Source organism: Cricetulus griseus, assembly GCF_003668045.3.
Source record: "Cricetulus griseus strain 17A/GY chromosome 1 unlocalized genomic scaffold, alternate assembly CriGri-PICRH-1.0 chr1_1, whole genome shotgun sequence".
Classification (NCBI taxonomy): domain Eukaryota; kingdom Metazoa; phylum Chordata; class Mammalia; order Rodentia; family Cricetidae; genus Cricetulus; species Cricetulus griseus.
This window is the reverse complement of record NW_023276807.1, coordinates 107,035,880-107,058,637: the sequence shown is the minus strand read 5'-3', so window position 1 is coordinate 107,058,637 and position 22,758 is coordinate 107,035,880. Positions and strand designations below refer to the sequence as shown.

Genomic DNA, 22,758 nt, shown 5'->3' with positions numbered 1-22,758 from the left:
TGGGCTGCTGTGGCTAACCGAGTGACCAGCACACTTGGTACATAGTATGTCTTCAGCTGCTATGACAGCATTTGGTGAAGACTTCATGCACAGAGGCCCACAGTGTCAGGGCGTGAGGAGCTCAGGCTGCCATTCTTGTTGCCCCTGTTTTAACTGAGGAAGGAAGAGCAAAGGTAGAAATACTCACAGTCTCTTCTTATCCACCACACGCTTAACTCGGATGGCTCTTTGTTCAGAGTAAAGCTTACATACTCCTGTTGAAGCAGAAAATACCAGAACAGAGAGCATTTAAAATGGCTTCTCAGGCAAAGGTATCATTAACACTAATGAGACACTATGGTCTTCAGCTAGCAAAGCTCTATTCTAAATTGCATCTCTTATGAAATGCCACATTTGACCTTTAGAAGAAAATGAAATACTTTTTAAGTAATCTTCAACGAAATCCAAAACCGCGGTCCTGTGTTCCTTCACTTGCTGGGAATGTATCTCCTTGTGGGCTGAAAGAGAAAAGGACAGCACTCAGTCAGGTCTGTGCTCAAGGACCCCAAAGAATAGTCAGCTTCCTCACAGCTCTTCACTGAAAGCATGTTCAAAAGCACAGCTATAAACCAGTCTCATGTCAAGCAAGACTACATTTTTAAGCGTAAGATTTATTAGGGTTCACCAGGTGAGAGATTAAACCCATAGAAACTGCAGTCAAATAATTTATAGCTTATTACAGCACCGAGGGAGCTGAGTTGATTCAGCTCCTTCCGGAATGCTGACCTGGCTGTATTAACAGCATCCAGTGCTCAAGCTCACCTTCAAGTGACATGTTTAAATCACACATGCTGGACCACAGACATCCGCTGCCTGAATACAATGACAGCATTCTCCCCTTAGACAATGAGTGGTACTTTCCATACTATCCTGCTCTCCAACAACCTTTTTTTATTAATTTATTTTTTACATTCCAATCCAAGTTTCCCATCCCTCCTCTCCTCTTACTCCCCCCTCCTCCCATCTGCTCCTTGGAGAGGGTAAAGCCTCCCCTATGAAGTCTATTAAGTCTGTCCTATCATCTCATTGAGGCAGGACCAAGGCACCTCTCCACCCACACACCCCTGTGTCTTGGCTGGGCAAGGTATCTCTCCATATAGAATGGGCTTCACTAAGTCAGTTTGTGCATTAGTGTTAGATCTTGGATCCTCAGCCAGTGGCCTCACATACTGTCCCAGTCACACCATTGTCACATATGTTAAGGGAGTTCCCCATTTCTCAGACCTGAGTCAGTGATCTCTCACTAGCTCCTGTCAGCTGATTCTGTGGGTTTCCCCATCATAGTCTTGACTCCTTTGTTCATATTATTGCTCTTCCCTCACTTTGATTGTACTTCAGGAGCTTGGCCCATTGGTTAGTTGTGGATTTCTGCTTCCATCTGTTTCTGGAAGTGGGTTCTAGTTTCTCTGGGGTTGTGGATTACAGGCTGGGTATCTTTGATTTATGTCTGGTATCCACTTATGAGCGAGTACATACTGTATTTGTCTTTCTGGTTTTAGGTTACCTCACTCAGGATGTTTTTTTCTAGTTCTGTCCATTTGCCTGCAAATTTTAGGATGTCACTGTTTCTTACCGCTGAGTAGTACTCCATTGTATAAATATACCACATTTTCTTTATCCATTCTTTGGGGTCATCTAGGTTGTGGTATTACGAATAATGTTGCTATGAACATAGTTAAGCAAATGTCCTTCTGGTGTGAATGTGCCTCCTTTGGGTATATGCCCAACAGTGGTATTGCAGGGTCTTGAGGTAGGCTGATCCCTAATTTTCTGAGAAATTGCCATACTGATTTCCACAGTGGCTGTACAAGTTTGCACTCCCACCAGCAATGTAGCAGTGTTGACCTTTCTCCACATCCTCTCCAGCATAAGCTGTCATTGGTGTTTTTGATCTTAGCCATTCTGATTGGTATAAGCTGGAATCTCAGAGTGGTTTTGATTTGCATTTCCTTGATGACTAAGGCTTTGAGCATTTCCTTAAGTGTCTTTCTGCCATTTGAGACTGTTCTGTTGAGAATTTCTCTGCTTAGACCTATACCCCATTTTTAAATTGAATTATTTGGTAGTCTGATTTCTAGTTTCTTGAGTTCTTTGTATATTTTGGAGATCAGCCCTCTGACAGATATGGGGTTGGCGAAGATCTTTTCCCATTCTGTAGGGAGCAGTTTTGTCTCATTGACCGTGTTCTTTGCTACACAGAAGCTTCTCAGTTTCAGGAGGTCCCATTTATTAATTGTTGGTCTCACTGTCTATGCTGGTGTTCTATTTAGGAAGTGGTCTTGTGCCTATGTGTTCCAATGTATTTCCTACTTTCTCTTCTATGAGGTTCAGTGTGGATGGATTTATATTGAGGTCTTTGATACATTTGGACTTCAGTTTTGTGCATGGCAATAGATAGGGATCTATTTGCATTCTTCTACATGCTGACAGCCAGTTATACCAGCACCATTTGTTGAATATGCTTTCTTTTTTATATTTTTAGCTTCTTTATCAAAAATTAGGTGTTCATAGGTGTATGGGTTGATATCGGGGTCCAACAACTTTTTACATTGATAAGCCACAAGGGTGAATTCACCACACAGAAGCTTGTGCCGGTTCCTATGGTAAGACCCTGCTACTGGTGGGAAGGTGGGGGTACCTTGTGTGCAGGGATGATGCTAGGACTTCACAGTAATACCTCAAATGAGCCAACCGAGGTTCAGAGACAAGAGGTAGCCTAACGTCACAAACGCCTATGCACTTAAGAGTATGGGGCATGGGTTATGTTTTTGCTAGAGGGCTATATAACCTGGGACTCATGATGATTTGGGTACTCTGCAATGCTGCACACAACATTTTGTGTGACGCATATTTTTCTGGTAAACTTTCATCAGATACTCCCAGTGGCTGATCAGCGTTCTCTCAGAAGCTTCTCAACCAGAAGTCAGCCATGATCCTAACAGTACCTGGGGATTTTGACCTTTGTAATATTAATATATGTGCTTAAAAACCAAGGAAGACATGTGGCTTGGAAGCCTAGTTCCTCCTCAGGGATGAAACCCAGTAAAAAGGGGAGTTAATACTAGGCCCCTAGTGCCAGGCAGTGATCTAAGCATGCTGTAAGAATCTAAGTGTTATACCTAATTACTGTCTGTATTGTTTGAATGAAGAAGTTGAGCCCAGGGAGATGAAATGACTTGTCCAAGGCCACAGAGTTAGCAGATAGCAGAGCTGGGGTGCACTGCTTTTCACCATGGCGTCTTATATGGGGGTTGACTTTAATAGGACAACTAGATCTTACAGACTACTGATCCATCCTTCGCCACATGCTCGCCATCTGTCCTGCCACTCAGAACATAATCACACAGGCATGTCTTCACAAATATGCAAATGCTTGCACACACACAATCTGTTCCCTCTGACCTTGGCCTTTTGGTAGGTTACAGATTATATTTAGAGAGGTCCTTTTCATTCCTGCCTGCCATTTAGTTAACTTGAGTGACAGTCTTTTCAGGACTTTGAACAACTTAGCTTAGAAAACTGACCAGGAAGGAAGAATTTTCAAGTTTTAAGTCCTAAATGCCATTCAGAAAGTAAGGGGGGATCATAAGTGGCTGCACTGTGAGTAGTTTAACTGGTTGGCACATTCATGGGATCTGTTGGCATCTTTCAGATCACTTCACCTTCTGTTCTGAGTTGCTGAATTGCCTCTGAACAAGTCCTCATGAATATCTGAGCATCCTGGTCTATCTGGTCTCGCTCGGCATCCGTCATCCTCCCATATTCGGACATGGTATGGCTAAAAGAAAGAAGAAAATGTGAGGGTGGCATAAATGAGAACATAATGCATTTCAGGTAGAGTGTCAAGAAGAAAGGATTCTCTGGCCAAGTGACACTGAAGCTGAGACTTGGAGGGGGCTGGCCAGACCAACAGCTGGGAGGGTGCTCAGAAGAGTGGAGCAGAGGCCATGTGGTGCAGTCTTCTGAACAGCTTCCACAGGAGCAGGCCAATCTAACAGGCTGCAGCACACAGCTTTGCTAGGAACAGAGGCTCTGACTGAGGACTGCATAACCCAATAACTACATTAGAGTCCCAAGACACTCACCCTGCATGCTGCAGGGACATGATCTGGAGTGCTTGAAACATATGAGAAATTTCTATAGACTGTTGTTTCTTGATTCTAGAAAGCAGTTTTCAAACTCACAATAAAAAGTCTCTAGAAATAAATTTTATCTCCTACCATCCTGAAGTGATGGGGCTGGTGGGAGCCTCTACTTTCAGTAACAAGCCCTGTGCAGCACAGAGTATGCGGCTGACTTTCACAAGAGCTAGATGAGTGTGGCAGCATAATCAGTAACAGTGATACTCCTTAGCCTATTTCAAAACTCTGGATTTCACAACTGAAACTCAGACTCACATGCTGCAAGCTGAAAGGGCACTTATGTCATGAAGATACTCAAACCACCCCATTTCACCCACCTATCCATTTAGCCATGAGGACAAAAGACAAGAGTCCTGACCATCCTATTTCACCTGTGACCCAGGCTCCAGGTTTCCACTCTGTTGTGAGTGGCTCTGATCACTGGGATGTCCCATTACCTACTTCACTCCAGAAATGTTGGCCTCCCATGGAACTCACTCAACATTACTTGTCAATTTGCCCTCTGCTTCTCTGCTTTGGGACACAGCTGGGACCACCTCTGACCCTCACCTCTGCTGTGCGGCTATCTGTTTCTGACCCTGCTTTGCTTTTCTCCATTGCATTTAGTATTCTCAGAAATGCCAAAGAGTCTGTTTTTCTCCTCCAAAGCTATGTGGAAGCAAGGACTGTCTGCCTTGTGTCTGCTTCCCTGGTAAAATCATGTAGCACAGAGTACATGACTAATAACAGTAGACAACAAGCATATGCTAGGTTGGTCCTCAGTGCTTTATGTGCATCTGATTTCTTATTTAATTCACACAAGTCATTCAATCCCTTGTGTATGTCCTGAGCCCTCTTAGGATAAGTACCAAGTTGGGGTTCAAAACTGAATAAGGCTCATTTCTGGTCTCCACAGAAGACTCCACTCACCTGTAGGAGTGGTTAACATGAAAACAGAGTGCCAAGAACTGCACTGACTGGTGCTGATGTGGAAGTGGGCAGTGGAGCGTGGTCACCTCATGTGGGATGGGGTGCTTGGCAGAGCAGGTGGAGTAGAAGGCATGCCCTGACAGAGGATGGAGACAAGGACCAGATATGATTCCCCACTCTGTGGGTGATGGTTTGAGTGAACATATAATATCTATTCCACACCTGGGCACATGTGAGTGAAGAAGGAAAAGGAGCAGGAAGGCTGGTCCTGTGTTCCAGAGAGGGACAGCACATGACATGTACTCAGTATGTCTCCACACCGATGGGTCTGGCACATGGTGGCACCATTCCTCATAAGAGAGTGTTACAGTAAGCATTTATTTAAAACTCAACACAGACACTCCACCCTCCACTCCAGTGCTGGCTTCACCAGCAGGATGGTCACTGGAGGATTATAAACACAGCATTTTGCACATGGTTTCTCCATAGCAGACTGTCTCAAGACTGAAGAATCCTGACCTCAGGTGATCCAATCACAGCTGAGGGACCACTGCCATTGTCCCAGAGAATCAGAAAGGTTAGGTGCAGACAGTGTCTATGCGGGTGTGAAGGTGATAGTTCTGACAGGCAACACGAACTGCTTGGGCCTGAGGAAAAGGTCTGTGAACACAAACACACATCACACCCAGGACAGAAGGCCCAGTCTGGAAAGAAGGAGCTTTTGGTACTGAGCCAAAGGTGTCAGGCCAAATTTAGGACTTTACACATGGGGAGATGGAACACTGACAAGAGGGCTCTCTCCTCTGCTGCTCCACTGTGTTTTAAGAGTATGAGACACACAGTGTGCATTTGAAACAGAGCAGGCTAAAGTTATCAGGGCCACAAGTGAAGTTACAATAACAAAATCATTACTATTCTGAAAAGCTTAAAAAAATTCTAAACTATTCTCATGGGAAATACATATATAACCATCAAGTTTTATTTCCTTGATTATGAAGAAAAATAACTGTGTTACAGATCTCAATGTAGCTAAGTAGTAGATTTAATTAGAGGAGATTATGTTAGGTATGAATTTGAATTGGTCAATTTACTTCAGGAGAAAGGTGGGGGAAAGTGAAAAAATACAAGTTTATTTGCTGGTTCAGAAACTTAAAGGAATATGTTTCTCCTTCTGACTTGGTTGGAGTATATTAAGAAATGACAAGTTTAGGTCAAAACATCACTGACTGTCTCCTGACTATAGTTTTATATAGAAGAAGCTATGCACTGAGGGTAAAGAAGAGGCAGAAAGTAGCAAGCGCTTTACTGTGCAGGGTGCTGAAGGATATGACAACAGTTTAGGGCTTTAGCTTTGTTTTTGCTGGAAATGTTATCGTCACAGCAACTTCATAGTGTATACTGGACATATAATAAGTATGGTCAATACACATTATGAAATTAAAATGTTAATACCTGTGCTATACACAGGAGCTGAATGTAGACCCTGCTTTCAATAAATTATCAAATAGGTGACATCAACAGGACTATGCATATAGACGTGTTATATCACACAGCACAGGCTAATGGTCAGCAATTCTTTCCATGAGCTGACATTGACCACTGTTCTAATGTAGAGCACTACATACATTTACCTACTTAATTCTCAAAACTTCCAAGTAGATGCTATTATATTCTCATTTTATACATGAAGCACCTGTTGCTCAGGCCCAAACCCTGCCATCATCACTAGCTCCCCTTTGCTTCTCAGTTTGTATAGATCTATCCACATATCCTATTGGCTCTACCTTCAGAACATTCCCCAGAATCGATCCAGCAATATCTCCCATCCAGTCTGCAAATGAAGCTGACTCCAGGGTCTGCTGCTTCTGCCTAGCCCTCGTTGTCTGCTCGACACACCAGCCCCCAGCCACATTGATGCTCTTACAGATTTGGATCCTGTCAAGCCCTATGCACAGGCTTTCCAAAGCTCCTAACAGCAAAGGTGGTTAGGATAGACAAGGCTATTCTTGAGGAACTCTCTTGACTCATCTCACCCACCTCAGCACTTGGCTCAGGCTTACTGGCTTTCTGCTCCTCCAACTTCCATGCATGTTGCACATGGACCTTAAAAGCCCTAGTTCTCCTTCTGGAATGTTCTTTCTCAGGTGTCCAAATAAGCAACTCCTTACTTCCAGTAACTTCTCCCTACTTTGTAGTTGGAGTGGTTCTTCTGGGAGCAGTGAGGTGAAAGGGGTCAAAAGGTGTTGGCTTCTGAAAGAATACTCAACCTGCTACCAGGGTGGACCTATACAGCACCAGTTCCAAAGACACTGGACTAATATCCTCTGGCTCCATATTCCTAGAGAATGGGGCCCAGCTCAGTGAGAGTGAAGGTCTAAAGGCTAATCTGAGAATTCTGATTACTCAGGGAGGAGGGAGTCCTCAGATACATTACACAGACCCACTTGACCCTGGATACTGGAAACTGATGGCGCAGTTACTCTTTTAGTAGCAACAACAGAAACAACGAAGTTGTTTTCCCAAGTGGTATTGTTTTGTTGCCAGGGTATCATGGAAAAGGTACAGAGTAGAGAAATAATTTTAATTAAGGTCATTCTAAGATCCAGCCAGAGGCTGCCTAGGCTGCATGCTGTTCTGCTCTAGTAAAATGTCATTATTAAAAAAATTAAATGGGTCAATAAAGTCTGAGCTCTACATTCTGGAAAAAATTATAGCTTCCTAATTATGTCAAACTAACAAAGCCTCATGGTCTTAAGGCAATATTTCTACCCATGCTCTTTCAATTCTGTGATTACACTGCTTATAAAATGTTCCTAAGAGCAGGCCAAGGCCAGCACATTGTACTGGGAGGGGGGCTGTAAAGCTGAAAGGCTGGCAACACTCCTCAACCTTAGGGAAAGAGAACTTGGTGGGAATGGATGAGGGAGGCTTTGTCCCCATCTTCAGGGATAACACAGTGTGGGGACACCAGTCCCTTGCCCTGGCACTTCTGCAGGCATTAGCCTCCCCATAGTGAACCCAGGTTTCTCCCTCTTCAACCTCCCAAGAGAGGAGCAGGAATTTCCCTGGCCAAAGGAACTGGGCATGTACCTAGCCCCACCCCCACATCTCACCCTCATCCCAACTGGCCCTCCTGCAGACAGTGAGGTTCCCTCTATTCTACTTTCTCCTAGCAAAGGCAGCTGGCCCTGCTAGCTGGGAGTCAGGGACAATGACTGCTCAGCAGCTCTAACCTGAGTCTAGTCTAGGACCAGGGTATCACAAACCAACTCACCTACAGTTTTAAGCTCTGCTCGTTGGCCTAGTTTACCACCACTTTGTTTGATAATCAGGGCATCATGGGTCATCAGAGCTAACTCAATCATCACTCATCAAGGGACTCTTGTGTGCCAGGAATTCACATGTTTATTCCTCATTTAATCCTCATGAGACCATGGTTCACATTGCATCAGAAAGAAAGAAGCACAGAGTAGTGATGTAAGTTGTACACACTGACTGATACCCAGCCAAACTGGACAGAAGGGTGTTTGGTCTCAAAGTCCATGCTCTTTCAAAGGCAGCAGACCAGGGTAGCCTGCCTGGAACTGGAGTGTAAGGGTTGGCAGAGAAGACTAAATTTCTACGAAATGCTGGGCTGATTAAGAGTAAAGAAGCCTCGGGGATATAGTACTACTCAAAGGAGTTAAAGATGTGCTTAAGTTACACAGCTGGCAAGCTGAAGTCCAGTCTCCAGGGGCATGGTCATCAGCCCCAGAATTTGTTACCATAGTGGCTGGGAAGATACAGGCTTGGGGCTGTAGTGGACTAAACTGAGATGCCAGTCAGCTATGCAGTCTGGGAACCCTGGGAACTTGCTCTGTCCTTCCTTCCATCACAATCATCTTCAAATCCTACCGTTGTACCATTCTCCCAACAGCACTGAAACTGGAATTTCACATCATTTCAAATATGACAAAAAGTTATCTTCTTTTATCTCGCCCCCAGTCATTTACACACGTGAAAATGACTTAGCTAGCAGCCTGTATAAAAACAGGCAGTGGGCAGAACCTAGCCTGGAACAAGACACTGCAGTTTGGAGATTAGATGATTTTCAGCGACTCTTACAGTGCTAGGGGTGGCCTGAGCTAGAACACCTTCTCTAACCCTCATCATCTACCTGGCCATTTGCTTTTCTAAGGCAATGGGAGTGTTAACAAGGGGCCTTTAACTTTTGATGTGGATGAAACCCCAAGAGTTTATTGTCTTTGTAGCAAAAGTATCTGGGACTGGGCCTCTTGACCCCTGTCTTCTTTTCCTTTCCTCATTCAAAATCTTGCATCTCTTAACATCCAGAGTTTTCTTGTGTTTGCAGTTACATTCAACACTCTCAAGCCTCAGCACAATGCTCTTTGCAGTTTTGGCTTTTGTGGAAAATTGGCTTAGTCTGGGCATATAAAGCATCCTTGTTCTTCTTGTGCTGTGCCACTTAATGGGGGTAGATACTTCTTAGTTTCTTTTCCTTTAGCTGTAACAAAAGCAACTTAAGAGTGAAAGGCTTTCCCTGGGAAGCAGATGTACATACTACACGCCATGTCCATTTAACAACTGGTCACCTGGTGGGAACCCTATAGGCATCAGTCTCTGTTTTTCTTTTTCTTTCTATTTTGGACCTTCAACCCTGCATAATGGTTCCCTGGGGTCTGAAACTTACCTGCCACTGATGGGTAAAAACAGTGCTAGCTAGCATTCTGGCTTCCTGCTACTTTTTTGTCTTTATTTTATTCTGATTGCTGTATTATATTGGGAATGTTTTAAACAATCAAACTAAAGATGTATGAAACTTGGGTTTGGAGTGGAGGAAAAGTAACCAGGAAGCGCCAGTATCTTGCTGGCTGCTGCCCTGTTGACTGGAGTGTGCTATCCTTGAAACGCCACAACCACTAAGAGTGTTCCTCTGTGCAGGACCCAGAGCTGACTGTGTGTGGGACATGCTTTCCTGTCCTACAGTGAGGCACTCCGTAGCCTTCTCATGACCCACAGCACATTTGTGAAGAGGTTCACAGGGATAATGGGTGTATTTTATAGCTATGGGAAACTTAAGGTTTTCCTCCTGAAAGCTAGTCAGCCCACAGAGGTGTCAAGCCTGAAGCTTGGGCCTTAATTAGCATTGTACTCTACTGAAAGAACTCTTTCTGAAGCATATTTATAGCTTTCTAATCTACACATAGTCTATACATAGAAGCGAATTTTACCCAGCTGGCTAGAGATTTATTTGTTGTAAATGCTGTATAGATTGGTTTTTTTGTTTGTTTGTTTTCCCTTCCTCTCTTATACTGGTTTGGGGGTTTTTGCTGTTTTTTGTTTTTTAATAAACTTATGCTGTTTCATTGGGTATGAAAAGAATCTTCTGTAGCCTGAGCTGCCCCTCCCCTGCTGTGACTGCATAGTCTGTGCTGTCAAGGGACATAGGACAGCAGCATCACTTTGCATTCCCATTGGACTCATGTACCTCCCAGGTAGCTGTTTCCTTCAGGGTGTGGGGCTTGTTTCATTCATTTGCTTCTTTTTCAGAGTGTGGAAAGTCTACAGTGCAGAAAGCCTTTAGCCTGCCAGTTGATTTGAAAACTCCCCCTGTGCAGGGCCATGTACATCCTGCCTGCCGAGCTGCATTATATTCTGTACTGTGTACAATAAAGAAGTTTGCTTTCCTAAAAAAAAAAAAAAAAAAAAAAAAAAAAAAAAAAAAAGAATGAAAGGCTTTATCAGTCCACTGCTCAAGGTATGGTCCTTTGAGGAGGAAGGCATGTCAAGGCATCAAAAATTGAATCTGCTGGTCACACTGCATCCAAAACCAGGAAGCAGAGAACAATGAAAGCTGGTGCTCAGCTCACTCTATTTCAAGCAGTTCACAATCCCAACTCAAGGAAGGGGTCCTGCCTACAGCTAAGGTTCATCTTTCCACCTGGGGTAACCTGACCTAGATAATTCCCCATGGGTACCCACAGGCTTATCTCCTAGGTGACTCAGGGTCCAGTCAGGTCAGTTGACAACACTATCACAGAGCTCTGTACATGTCTAGTAAACCTGGAAGGCATCAGGAATGGTCAGCATGCCTATGTGAATGCCATTGGGAAGGCAAAAGACTTCCAAGAAAAGGTTTATAAAATTGCACCGGTAGCCTTAGTAGTTAGAGACAAGGAAAGGAGCTGGAAATTGCTAGGCTCCAACCATTTGTATTTCCTCAAATCATTGCAGTTTCTAGTTAGCAACCTATTGAATTAGTACCTGATAAGGGACACACCTTCAGTAATAAAATTTACACTGCCATCTAGTGTTCATCAGCCAGCCAACAGAGGACTTTAAGATAGTACTACACAGCAGGCTAACATCTCAGGGTATTTTTGAGACACTAAAATGAAATACATTTAAAAATATAAAATTGTGTGTTAAGTTTGGGGACTGCTTATATTCACCTGGGATATGAGTATATGAGTTTCTCTGTTGAGGAATGTGTATAAACTATTTCCATTTGGCACAGACTTTTTTTTTTAAAGTGGAGTGCCTGAGGTACAGACACTTGTTTCCTACAGATAGAGTCCCAGAAAGAGGCTTATGGTGCTGTTACTCCCATGGCAAATTCTTCATGGGCAGATTCTGATGACTTGGCCAGGGCAGGACCAGTTGCCTGTACCACAGTGCTCCTGTGTGCTGACAACTAGAATCAAGGCCAGAAGCCATTCTGGACGTTCTGGTCAAATGCTTTCTTGGCTTTCCAGATAACACAGCACCCCTTTTGCTGCAGAGTCAACACTCTCTCGACACTGCTACAGGTTTCACAACAGGACAGACACTATTCCCAGGTGCCAGCAGGTATATTAACTTGACACATGGATTCCCTCTCTCCTTTTTGTCATTTAGGTAACTCCTCTTCCACCTCAGATCAAGTGTCACTTCTTCAAAGACATGTTCCCTGGCAAGGCCAGGGTCTTCCAAACCCCTGAGCTCTATTTTTTTTTTTTTTGTGGTCCCCATCCTGTTTACAATGCTGCCTGCTTGTGTGACAAAGAGTAAAATGTCTGTCTTTTGCTTGGCATGAAGTGGAGTGTATCACGTGGGAGGCAGTCAGTAAAGATGAACAAAGGGAATTCAAGGACTAAATGAGACAAAATATGAATTAGTACTTAGGAGTGCATCTTGCAGATGGACTAATGACGATTGGGTGTATGGGATGGGGAGACAGAGAACTACCGTCTGATATAGCAAATCTTTCTCTGTACTGCCAACTCCCAAATAATGACATGGGGGCTTCTTATTAATTATGAAAATTTGGCCTTAGCTTAGGCTCATTTTTAACTGCTCTTATAACTTAAATTAACCAACTTCTATTAATCTATGTGCTGCCATGTGGCTCGTGGCTTTTATCTCTCCTACATGTCCTGCTTCCTCTTCATCCAACTGGCAACTCCATCTTTCTTCTTCCCAAGACCTCTATGTCCCCCAGAAGTCCAGCATAGCTATTGGCCAATCTCAGTGACACATCTTCACACAGTATAAAGGAACATTCTGCAATGATCTGACTATAAAGTGGTCCTCAAAAGGACTGTGTTGGAGATCTGGTCCCCAGCTGGTTAGTACTGAATCATGACTGGATCATCAGTCCACAAATAGCATCAAGGAGCTATTGGCAAGTGATACCTGTCTGGAGGAAGCATACTAGTAGACATGTCTTTAAAGGGGGGCAGCTATCCCATTTCTCCCAGTTCTTGGCTGCTGAGATGTGAGCAACTTTGTCCTGCCAAACTCTCTGTCATGACTAAACTGGAATCAGTAAACAAAACAAACCATCTCTATTTTTAAGTTACTCTCTAAGGTATTTGTCACAAGGATGAAAATCTGACTAACACAACAATTATGGTACATTTCAAATGCAAAGTGGAGACAAATAAGACAAAAGAGTCAAGAAAACCCCCAAATTTCTATGGTGGAAGTTAAGGATAAGAAACAAAAACTGGAATAGTCAGAGGAGTTGAAAATACAGTTGATCCTCTGCATTTGCAGTGCATTCTTACGGGCAGTTTCCATAGGCTGGTCTAGAAATTCAGAGTAAGATGACTGCATTCACAATAAGAGTACATGGACTCTTCTCTGTCTGTTCCTTATGCTACAGTAGGAAGCATTTCAAGATCACTGACCCTGTCTCTGCTGGACACCATCAGTCATCTACAGGTGATTCCAGTAAGCACACACAAGCCTACACTATGCCATTCTGTGAGGGTCTTGAACCTCTATGATGCAGGACCTAATGCCCCATGGACATCCAGGGACAACCACACTATAATGAAGCCAAGGGCATAAGCCATCTTAGGAGTTAATTTAAAGCATGATGAGATGCTATTTCACACTACTTATTATGGCTATAATGAACTACTGCCCACACCAGATACTGGTGTGGATGTGCAAGCACTGGTACCTCTCCCCTGTTGTGATGGGTTGTGTGAAATTACTTTGCAAACTGTTTTGTAGTTGATTTTGGATGTTCCAATCCACAATCAGAAGCATTATCCACTGCACCATTGGGCCCTGGCTTGGGAGTTTGTTTTAAAGTTAAACATACACCCAACAGATGAATGACCTAGCAATCTCTTTTCTAGCTATTTATGAACATTAATGTCCACAAAGTATTCAGAGAGCACTCCATCACAGCAGCTCCTCCATTTACAATAGCACAGAACTGGAAACACCTATTTCTTATGCAGATGAATAACCAAATTATGATAATTCAGCCCAATGAAATATAAAAATAAAAGAAATATGAGAATTAAACAGTTTTTGCATACTAGAAGGTAGGCACATGGGTGTACACTGTTTGACTCCATTTACACACAGTTGTGAGATAAGTCACTGGATTTGATGATGAGCAAGTCAGAAAATAAACCTGAGAGAGAGAGAGAGAGAGAGAGAGAGAGAGAGAGAGAGAGAGAGAGAGAGTACAACAGAACACTATCAGGATTCTAGAACAACAAATGGTGAGGAGAGTGGGAATACACCAGTGGTCTGAAAAACACAGCCAAATCTAGCCCTCAGGTCTGGTTCTGTGCAATCTGGCAGCTGAGAATGTTTTTTGTTTTTATTTTTCAAAGGTAATAAACAAACAAATAATACATGGCCCACAAAGTCTGGGGAGCTAACCCTCTTTCAGAAAGTTGGTAGACCTCGATGTCAGGCAGTGAAATGAAAGAGTGTGGCTTAGGGAGGAAACAAGGTGAGTGAGTGAGTGAGTGAAGGGAAGGAGAGCCAAATCAACAAAACCAATGGGAACCTTGTATGTAGCTGGATTTCAGAAGCACTGGGGCTGGGAGTACAGGGCACAAGTGGGACTTTCACCTTCTCTGCATGGAATAGAAAGGAGGAAGAAAGAGGCAAGGCAGGAAGGACTCAATCCTGCCAGGGAGTTCAAGCTTCAGAAAGGAGTCTACTCTCTGTGTAGGCCTTAAGGAGCCTGTCCTAACTACACTATGTAAAAACCACAAACATCCCCATCACTCCCACCCCAGAACTTCACCCCTCTGTCTTTACCTGTCACCATAAATTCTTTGCAACCCTCTAGCATGCAGGCTGTAAAAAGGAGAGACAGTTTTCTACCTCACTCCCTGATGCTCTCAAAGCCTCTAGACTTGCAGAAGGCCTTGGGCCGGTGTTCACAGATCCAGGTCAGGCTGGGAAAGGCCCTTCAGGGTCAATGCCAGCTGCCCTGTGTCTGTGAAAGGCTGTGCTGTGCACTGCAGGATGTTTTTGCCCCATACCTGCCAGATGCCAGTAGCACTCCTCTCTTGTTATGACAAAATCTCTTAAGATGTTACCAAAACACCTGTGGAAGAGAACCAGTGGCTAGCCATGGGCCTTAGGGATATGAACGAATCATTCATGTTTTATTACTGAGTGCAATGAATAGCTAAAGCATTATAGAAATATGAATGAGAAGCTGATAAGGTCTCTGCCCGAAAAATTTACAAACTATTGACAAAAACCTATTAACTGATGAAATAACTACACACTGTGATTCATGCTTAAAGAAAATACACATGTTGGAGAAATAAACACCAACAGGAGAGATGTGCCAGAGTGGTGTTAGAGAAAGCCTCTCATAAGACAAGTTTAATTAAAGCCCCAACATACATGGGCTCTTCTCTGTCCTGCATACACTATACAGTATAGAAGCTGAGTGGTGAAGCTGAAAGGGGGATGTGTGGGAATAGAAAGTACTTCATCTGGGCATGCCCTGCAGCTAGAAAGAGCATGGAGCCTTCCAGGGAGGTCAGCAAGACTGGGTCTACGAGTCTTGATTTAAGAGGAGAAGGCAAGCCAGTACCAATGCAGTGGACCGTCACAGTGACGAAAGCAGATGGCTACTTTCTAGAAATGGAACTTCACCACCAGGAGGAATGTGACCACAAGTACCCAAGGGGCTGAGTAAAGCCCTCATGAGATATACTATAAGAAACAAAGGCCAAGCCAGAGAAACTTGCTTCTGTTTCTAGAAAGAGTCAAAAGAAGACTGCCATCAGGAAGAGAACTGGCAAGAAAAGCATGACCCAGTGACAGACACAAGGGGGAGGGCTGGAAAAAGGCTTACAAGAATGCCACCAAACCAGAAAAGCCAGAGTCACAGGCAGGGGTGGCCAAACATAGGTAAAAATAACTTAGCAGAGTCTTAAAAACCTTGTTCCTTCCTAGGTTCAGGTGACATGGGACACTCACCTTTGTGCACAGTACTATACACATTCAGGCAGTGAGTGTCATCCATTAGTAGAAAAGGGTATGGACAGAGAAGCACATAGACCAGAAGAGTCTGTTGCTGATAGGTGACTTGGCACAAACCTGCCGTGATGGTTCTGCAGCTATTCATTCCCCTATAGCCTAGCCAAAGCACTGGGGAGTGTTTGTCCAGAAGCTGGAAAATGTAGGGCATTTTCTTCATTAATGATTGATGTGATGTCACCCCTGGCAGGTGGTCCAGGGTATACAAGGATGCAGGATGAACAAGACATGGGAAGCAAGCCAGTAAGCTGTGTTCTTCCATAGCCTATGCATTAGTTCTTGCCTCCTGGTTCTTACTTAGCTAAGGTCCTGGCCTGACCCCCTTCAATCACAGACCTTGATATGGAAGTATTCCCAGGTTGCTTTTGGTCATGGTATTATCACTGTAAGTAGAAAGCAAATAGGACACTGTCCTTCCCCACTACAAGTGTGAGTTAGTAAAAAGTAAGGACCAAAAAAAAAAAAAAAAGCAGAATATACAACAGAAAGGAATACAGCCACACAGCCATGGAAGTAAGAACCCACTTACCTGTAAGCATTAATATACTCCTTCCTGTGTTCCAGGAGAAAGTCTCTCAGCTTCCCAATGTGAGAAATCTGCAATAGAAAAGATGGCAATATTGTATATGGACAGGTGTACACTGAGTGAGCACACTTGCCCACACAGTAGAGCACAGCTGCAAAGACTGGGAACTGCAAACTCAGAAACTTTTCCTACTTTTGCTGCGAGGGGGTTGTACTAAAACAAGGTCCAGCTACTATAGCTCAAGATGGCCTTGAACTTGTGGACCTCCTGCTTCCATACTCAGAGTACTGGGATGACAGGCATGAGCCACCATACTCAACTCATAAGTTTGGTTTTAGGATGTCACAGTCACTAACACACTAACTCTACTACCATGTTAACTCTCATGGGCCTTGGTCTCTTATAAATGGCTGTGTCTTCCTCTAACTGTAGTGACCTTTGATGTTAGGCACAGGTGATGCCAAAGGAAAGTACAGACTACACCAGACAATGCACCTCATGAGCTCAATAAGGGGCAAATCTTTTTTTAAGTGTATTGTATCTATATTCACAGACAATTGTTTCTTCTCTCAGGTGCTGCAGGTATATAAACAGAATTTATGGGAGCAGCACAGTTAGAGATGATTTGGACAATGATTTAAACCTACATGGGTTCTCACCCTTTTTGTGGGTGCCCCCACAGATGAGTAAGAAGCAACAGCTTGTGAAATTCTTCCTTGGATATGGCTGGCTTCAAGTTCAATAAAAAGCCTACTCTGGGGCTGCTAGTATAGCCTAGGCACACGAGTCCTTATCTGGGATCCTCCAGGGCCTGGTTCCATCCCCAGTACCAGAATCTAAACCAACTCTGCTCTAGAGCACCTATATGCCAGTGGGGAATTAGTAATTCAAACTCAGGACACAGTCTTTGGGGTCAAGTGTTCTGAGACGAAGAGAATGACTAGCCAGCAGTGGCCTGCTTTTGTCCTGTGACTACTGCTCACTCAGACTTCCTTCTGCTCTTGCCTTTGTGTTCCTGATGACAGATCTGCTGAAGTTTCACGTCTCTGTAAGATTTTCTGTCAAGACCAACTCAGGATAATTTTCATTTGCTGTGCATTTAAAGGGACCTCTGTACACCTCCCATGTGGCATGCTTTTTATGCTGACTTAGCCTTTATATACATGCTTTCTTTTCAGATTCATTACAAGCCACCCCGGAGGCCTGCACAGTGTTCTTCACAAGTCTATGCACAGGAAGCGCTGAAGATAACCAGCATCTCACACGAGACAACATCCCAGGTCCGTCTGGTGATGTATGGCAGAGGTTAGTCCAGCTTCCCACAGGATCCTGACTATTAGTACAAATGCAGTTCAGAAAGGTGCTCTAAGGCACTTAAAAAGCACAGAGAAAAAAACCCAAGTATGATTAGAATGTCCACTTGTTTAACAAGCATGGACCAAGTCTGTGCAACACTTGGCAGGCACACCCACTTTCAAACATAGTCTCTTTCCTCTTTCCAAGAGCCCTGCTGTGTTCACTGACTACCACTGTCCCACATCCAGTTGTGAATATGAATCTTGCAGAGAATATGTCTCAGGTCCCACACTCAGTATACAGAACTAGGGTTCAAGCTCAGATCTGAGTTCATCCTGGGCATGGTTCCTAGCTACCACAGCTGCCTTCCTCATGTTTTTCCTATTTCTTATCCAAGCTGCATCATACAATCTCACTGTTAAGTCCAGTGGGGAAAAAATTCAAACTGTACAAGCAAAGCCTCTCACATGATGTGAAAGATCTGACAATGCAATTCTTCTGTGTCAAGCCCTGCCTGCCTACTAGGAGTCATAAACACTTGACAGGCCATGTAGACAATGAAAAGAAAGAAAGAGAAGTAGATGGTAGAGTTTTTGTATTGACACAGTTCTAATTTTAAAACACTATAGCCAAAGGATGCAGCTTGGATGAGGGTGGGGCACCAACATGTGCCTAAAGAGTGGAACCAGAATTCCAAATCTGGCAGTCCAAGTCCTTCACTGTATAGCTGCAACGTCTTAGTCTAGTCTAGTTCAGACTGCAGGCTTGTAGTCCAGGGTTTCCCACCACCTGTACACCCACAGGACCTGATCTTTCTGTGACTGTCCTGCTCTTCCTTATTCAAGAGTGTTTCCCTGCGTGTGCACCTGTAACAGTGCCTGCTCCTTCCTGACAACACCATGCCCGTAGCCTGACTTCCCTTGGGCAGAATGGAAACTCCCAGAGGGTAATAGTAAAGATTCTGTCTTCCCTTCAACTTTCTGGCTACAGGTTTTTAGTTTTGTTGTTGTTTTTTTGTTTTGTTTTGTTTTGTTTTGGCGAAAAACAGTCTCTCAAAACCTCCACTGAATATTAAATGAACAGGGGCTACTAAATAATCCCAAAATGGCTATATCTACTGCAGGAAGCAAAATGCTTTCCCAGATATCCTAGGGATATTCCTCTACTCTATTCTGGGAAGATGCCTAATCCTGTCTGTCACCTGTTGACTTTCAAATCAAAGCATCATTCTAGATGAGTGGCCCAGTGTGATCACGAAGATTCTGACACAATAAAGAAGGCAGAAGAGCCAAAGAGGTGGTGTGAGGCATAATGAATGGATCTTCCCCGAGGGTCGGCATAATACACTTGTCTATAAATGGTGGGCAGCCCAGGCTATGGCATGCAAGCTACAGAACCATAAGACTGCCTGCCTGTTGCTTAAGCTGGGATGTGCAGAAATTTGCTGGGAGTTGAGAAACAGACATACCTACTTAAAGCTTCATCTCCAAAACATTTCTGATAAGGAACCAGAAAGATTTTCATAAAAAGTTGAATAAGCTCCAAAGAGATCCAGGACACAGGCAGACCCAGCTGCTACCTACAGTTAGCTAGTTCTAGTCTGCAAGGGAGCAATGGCACTGTAGATGAGGGCAAGAGCAAGGGGCTCCATGGTTCACAGAAAGACAATGACAAGAGGTTTCAGTTAAAAGTCTAAGAAACATGATCCCAACTTCACCTGATCCACAACAGCAAATTTACATCCAATGAGTTCACTAAAATGAAGTGAGGTGGCCAGGCAGTAGTGGCGCACACTTTTAATCCCAGCACTTGGGAGGTATCCATGAGTTCTAGGATAGCCAGGGCTACACAGAAAAACCCTGTCTCCAAGAACAAACAAACAAAAAGAATGAAGCTCATTCAGGATTAAATGTAATTCTTGCTAAATTAAAAGGTTACTTAACATCAGTAGCCCCTCCCCTAAGGCTGCTGGGAGAGCCAATTGTCTTCAGGGAAGTGGCCTGTTAGGATGTCCATGCTCTAGTGGATAGCCCTATACCCCTGCACATGAGGACAGAACCAGACTTAGTGAGCTATGAAAAGAGGAGATGAAGTCGGGGGGGGGGGGGGTGGTGTTAATAGTGTCTGTAAGTCTAGGGGAAGCTGGAGGGGGCCAATATGATCAAAATGTGTTGTATACATGCATGAATCCATCAAATAATTAATTTAAAATGGAATTACAACTCAACATTAGCATATTATAAAAATATTTTAATGCCAAGAATGAAATGCAATAAGGAAACATTAAGATTTCTCTCTGTGTGTATACAGGTATCTGTACATGCAATGTGGAGGTCAGAGGTTGATGTCAGGTGTCTCCTTCAATCACTCTTCCACATTATTTTAAGGCTTCCCATTCATCACTTTCTTAGTTCTAGTCATTTGAAGGTGAGAGATTTCCTGTTAAAAATGACTGGTAAGCAATACTTAGACCATGCCCCAACAGTCTCTAGCTACTGTGTCTAAGTACTTGCAGTGTTCACTTATGTTCCATTTAATGAGCACATTAAAAACCACCATCAATAAATAAAGCCTTTACTCAGAGCCTTCTCCAGGGCAGATAGCACCTCAAAGCTCTGTATGCACTAGCTTGTCATGCTGCAGACCTTCCAGGAGGTAGGAACACTATCATGTGTCCATTCTAGCTGGGAGAAGACTGAATCAGACAGAGATGCCTCTGGCTCAGAGACACGAGGGTTGAACTCTGTGGAAGCAAGGCAGTCTAAGTACCACACCTTATTTCTCTAGCACCTGACTCACAAGGACAAGGAGGGCACAGACCATCTGAGCTGGCAGTTCTCTTTTAGTGTGTACATTCCTCCACATACTACACAGTCACCACAGCCCATAGATGACCAGCCAGCCACCTGTGTGCTCAGCAAGATACTCTACTCGACAGCTATAAATATGCTACTGATCTGCACTCCCACGGCATTTGTATGATTTGGACATCCTCCACTACAATTAGAAATGTGGAAACACGCCCCACACAAGGTCACAATAGAACTAGAAGAGACCAAAAATCAGACTCACACAAATTTCTTAACACAAATCAGCTGGGTTTCATGTGGGAAGAATGCTTGCATTTGTTGACTTTTAAAAACTTTGTTTTCAACTTTTTAAACTTTATTATTATCATTTGCACACATGCATGGATGTCAGAAGACAACTTTGTTGTGTCAGTAGTCCTCTATCTTTACATGGGTTTTGGAGATCAAATTCAGGCTATCAGACTTGGGCAGTAAGAGCTGGACAGAGTCATCTTACCTACCCTAAAAAATATTTTTAAAGTCAAAATCTTAACTTTAAATGTTTGTGTATAGACAGACTTGCAACAGATATATGCCTTCACAGACCCAAGTTTTTTCCTTTGGAATCAGCTGTTGTTCCATGTTTTGCAACCCAGGAAGCTTAGCACTGGCAAGGCCATTGGGGTGTTAGGAGGAAGGTCCACAAGGAACAGGATGGTCAGAAAGCCTTGCAGGACAATGGTGGTCATTTATCTTGATCCTCAAATCACTAAGCTCCCTCAAACACGGTTTACACATGCACTCAAGTTGATCCACATCCACACAGAGGAGAAGCTCCACGCAAGGACTGTGTGGAGCTGGGGAGAGGGAGTGCAGAGGAAAGCAGAGTAAGCAGTGGGGAGGTCACCCCCTGTTCTTGACCACTTGACTAGTTGTGGGGTAGCGGTGGGGAGGTCACCCCCAGTTCTTGACTGCTTGACTAGTTGTGGGGTTTCTGCATTGCCCACCAGCAACTGTACAAGAAACTTCTCTGATGAGGTCTGAGAACTGCACCAAACTATGGGTAGAGAGATATGAATTTAGAAGTTAGTTTGATACTATGTAAATTTAGTAGAATAAAGTAATAGGCTCACTCCTGGGGCCTCTGCTCATCAACCCTAGGTTCTGGGCCAAAATTACAGTACTGGCATGTGTTTCCTCCTGTGGAGAGGGCCTTAACGCTATTGTTTTTAAATGCAGCTGTTTAACCCCTCCCCATAACATCTGTGCCACCACTGCACTGGTGGTCACTTCTTGCCATGCTGGTCATTACTGTAGTTCACAGTATGTAAGCACCTCAGTACTATGAGAGCTAGTTGGCTGGCAGGAAGCTTCCTGTGGTGTCTTCAGCATTAGATTTTACCCCAAGTCCCGGTGGGCAATCAGGAGCTGTGGCAATAATCTACACTGTTTCAGGGAGATACCCGGTCCACGAAACTGGGTTATTTGCCTGCCCAGTTCCTAATCCTGGACTTCTGTTTGACTTATTCCTGCTTGTAAGGCTCTCCTCAGGGGCCAGTTTCCAACAGTGTCTTCTGCTTTTCCAGGTCAGGTTAAGGACCCTTGGGGCAAGCATTGAAATGCCACATTTTGTTTTTAATTGCTTTCATGTATATTACTAGTCTAAAGTAATTTCATTTTTTTTTTTTCATTTTTGAGACAGGGTTCTACTGTGGGTAAGAATTCCTGGAAAGAAGCTTTCGGCAAGGCTGACTGCAACTTCAGTGATATGCAAAGGTTGGAATGCTGCAAGTCCAGCGTCCTCTAAATATTTATTTCTTGTGGCTTACCTCTGTGTCAGACCTAATATCCTGCAAAGCACAAATAGGAATCCTTTGGAACATATGAACAGACCCCCAGTTTTTATCAATCAAAGGGCTAAGAGTGCTGTCAGAGAGCATGTTCAGCCTATACCTGAGATTTCTCCACTTTGCCTGCCTTTCTAATGTTTCCACTAATGCGTGTGAAATGTCTTGCTTTATAACTTTTTGTTCTGTTACTATAAAAACTTCATGAAACTGCTTCTTTGTTGGAACATGGGATTTGGGGTAATCTGAATCTTTGAAACCCTCTAAAAGAGAGCTCTGTTTTTGAATAAACAGTACTGTGCCTTTGGCTGGCCTGGAACTGAGGGTACCTCATTCACAGAAATCTGCCTGTCTTTGCCTCCCAAATGCTAGGATTAAAGAGTGGTCACCACTCCCAGCTAATCAACTTAGTC

General features: G+C 43.7%; 1 protein-coding gene across 2 annotated transcripts in view; it reads right to left on the bottom strand.

Annotated features, from left to right (window-relative positions):
* The window catches only part of Stx18 (syntaxin 18), a 103,081-nt gene that overhangs the window by 29,597 nt on the left and 50,726 nt on the right, over window positions 1–22,758 (bottom strand). For both annotated transcript variants that reach the window (XM_027387042.2, XM_035452289.1), the window contains 4 exons: window positions 16,417–16,484; window positions 3,702–3,817; window positions 420–497; window positions 188–254 (listed from right to left, as the gene is read on the bottom strand). In XM_027387042.2, the coding sequence (XP_027242843.1) occupies window positions 188–254; window positions 420–497; window positions 3,702–3,817; window positions 16,417–16,484 (329 nt within the window). The remainder of the gene's footprint in view (window positions 1–187; window positions 255–419; window positions 498–3,701; window positions 3,818–16,416; window positions 16,485–22,758) is intronic.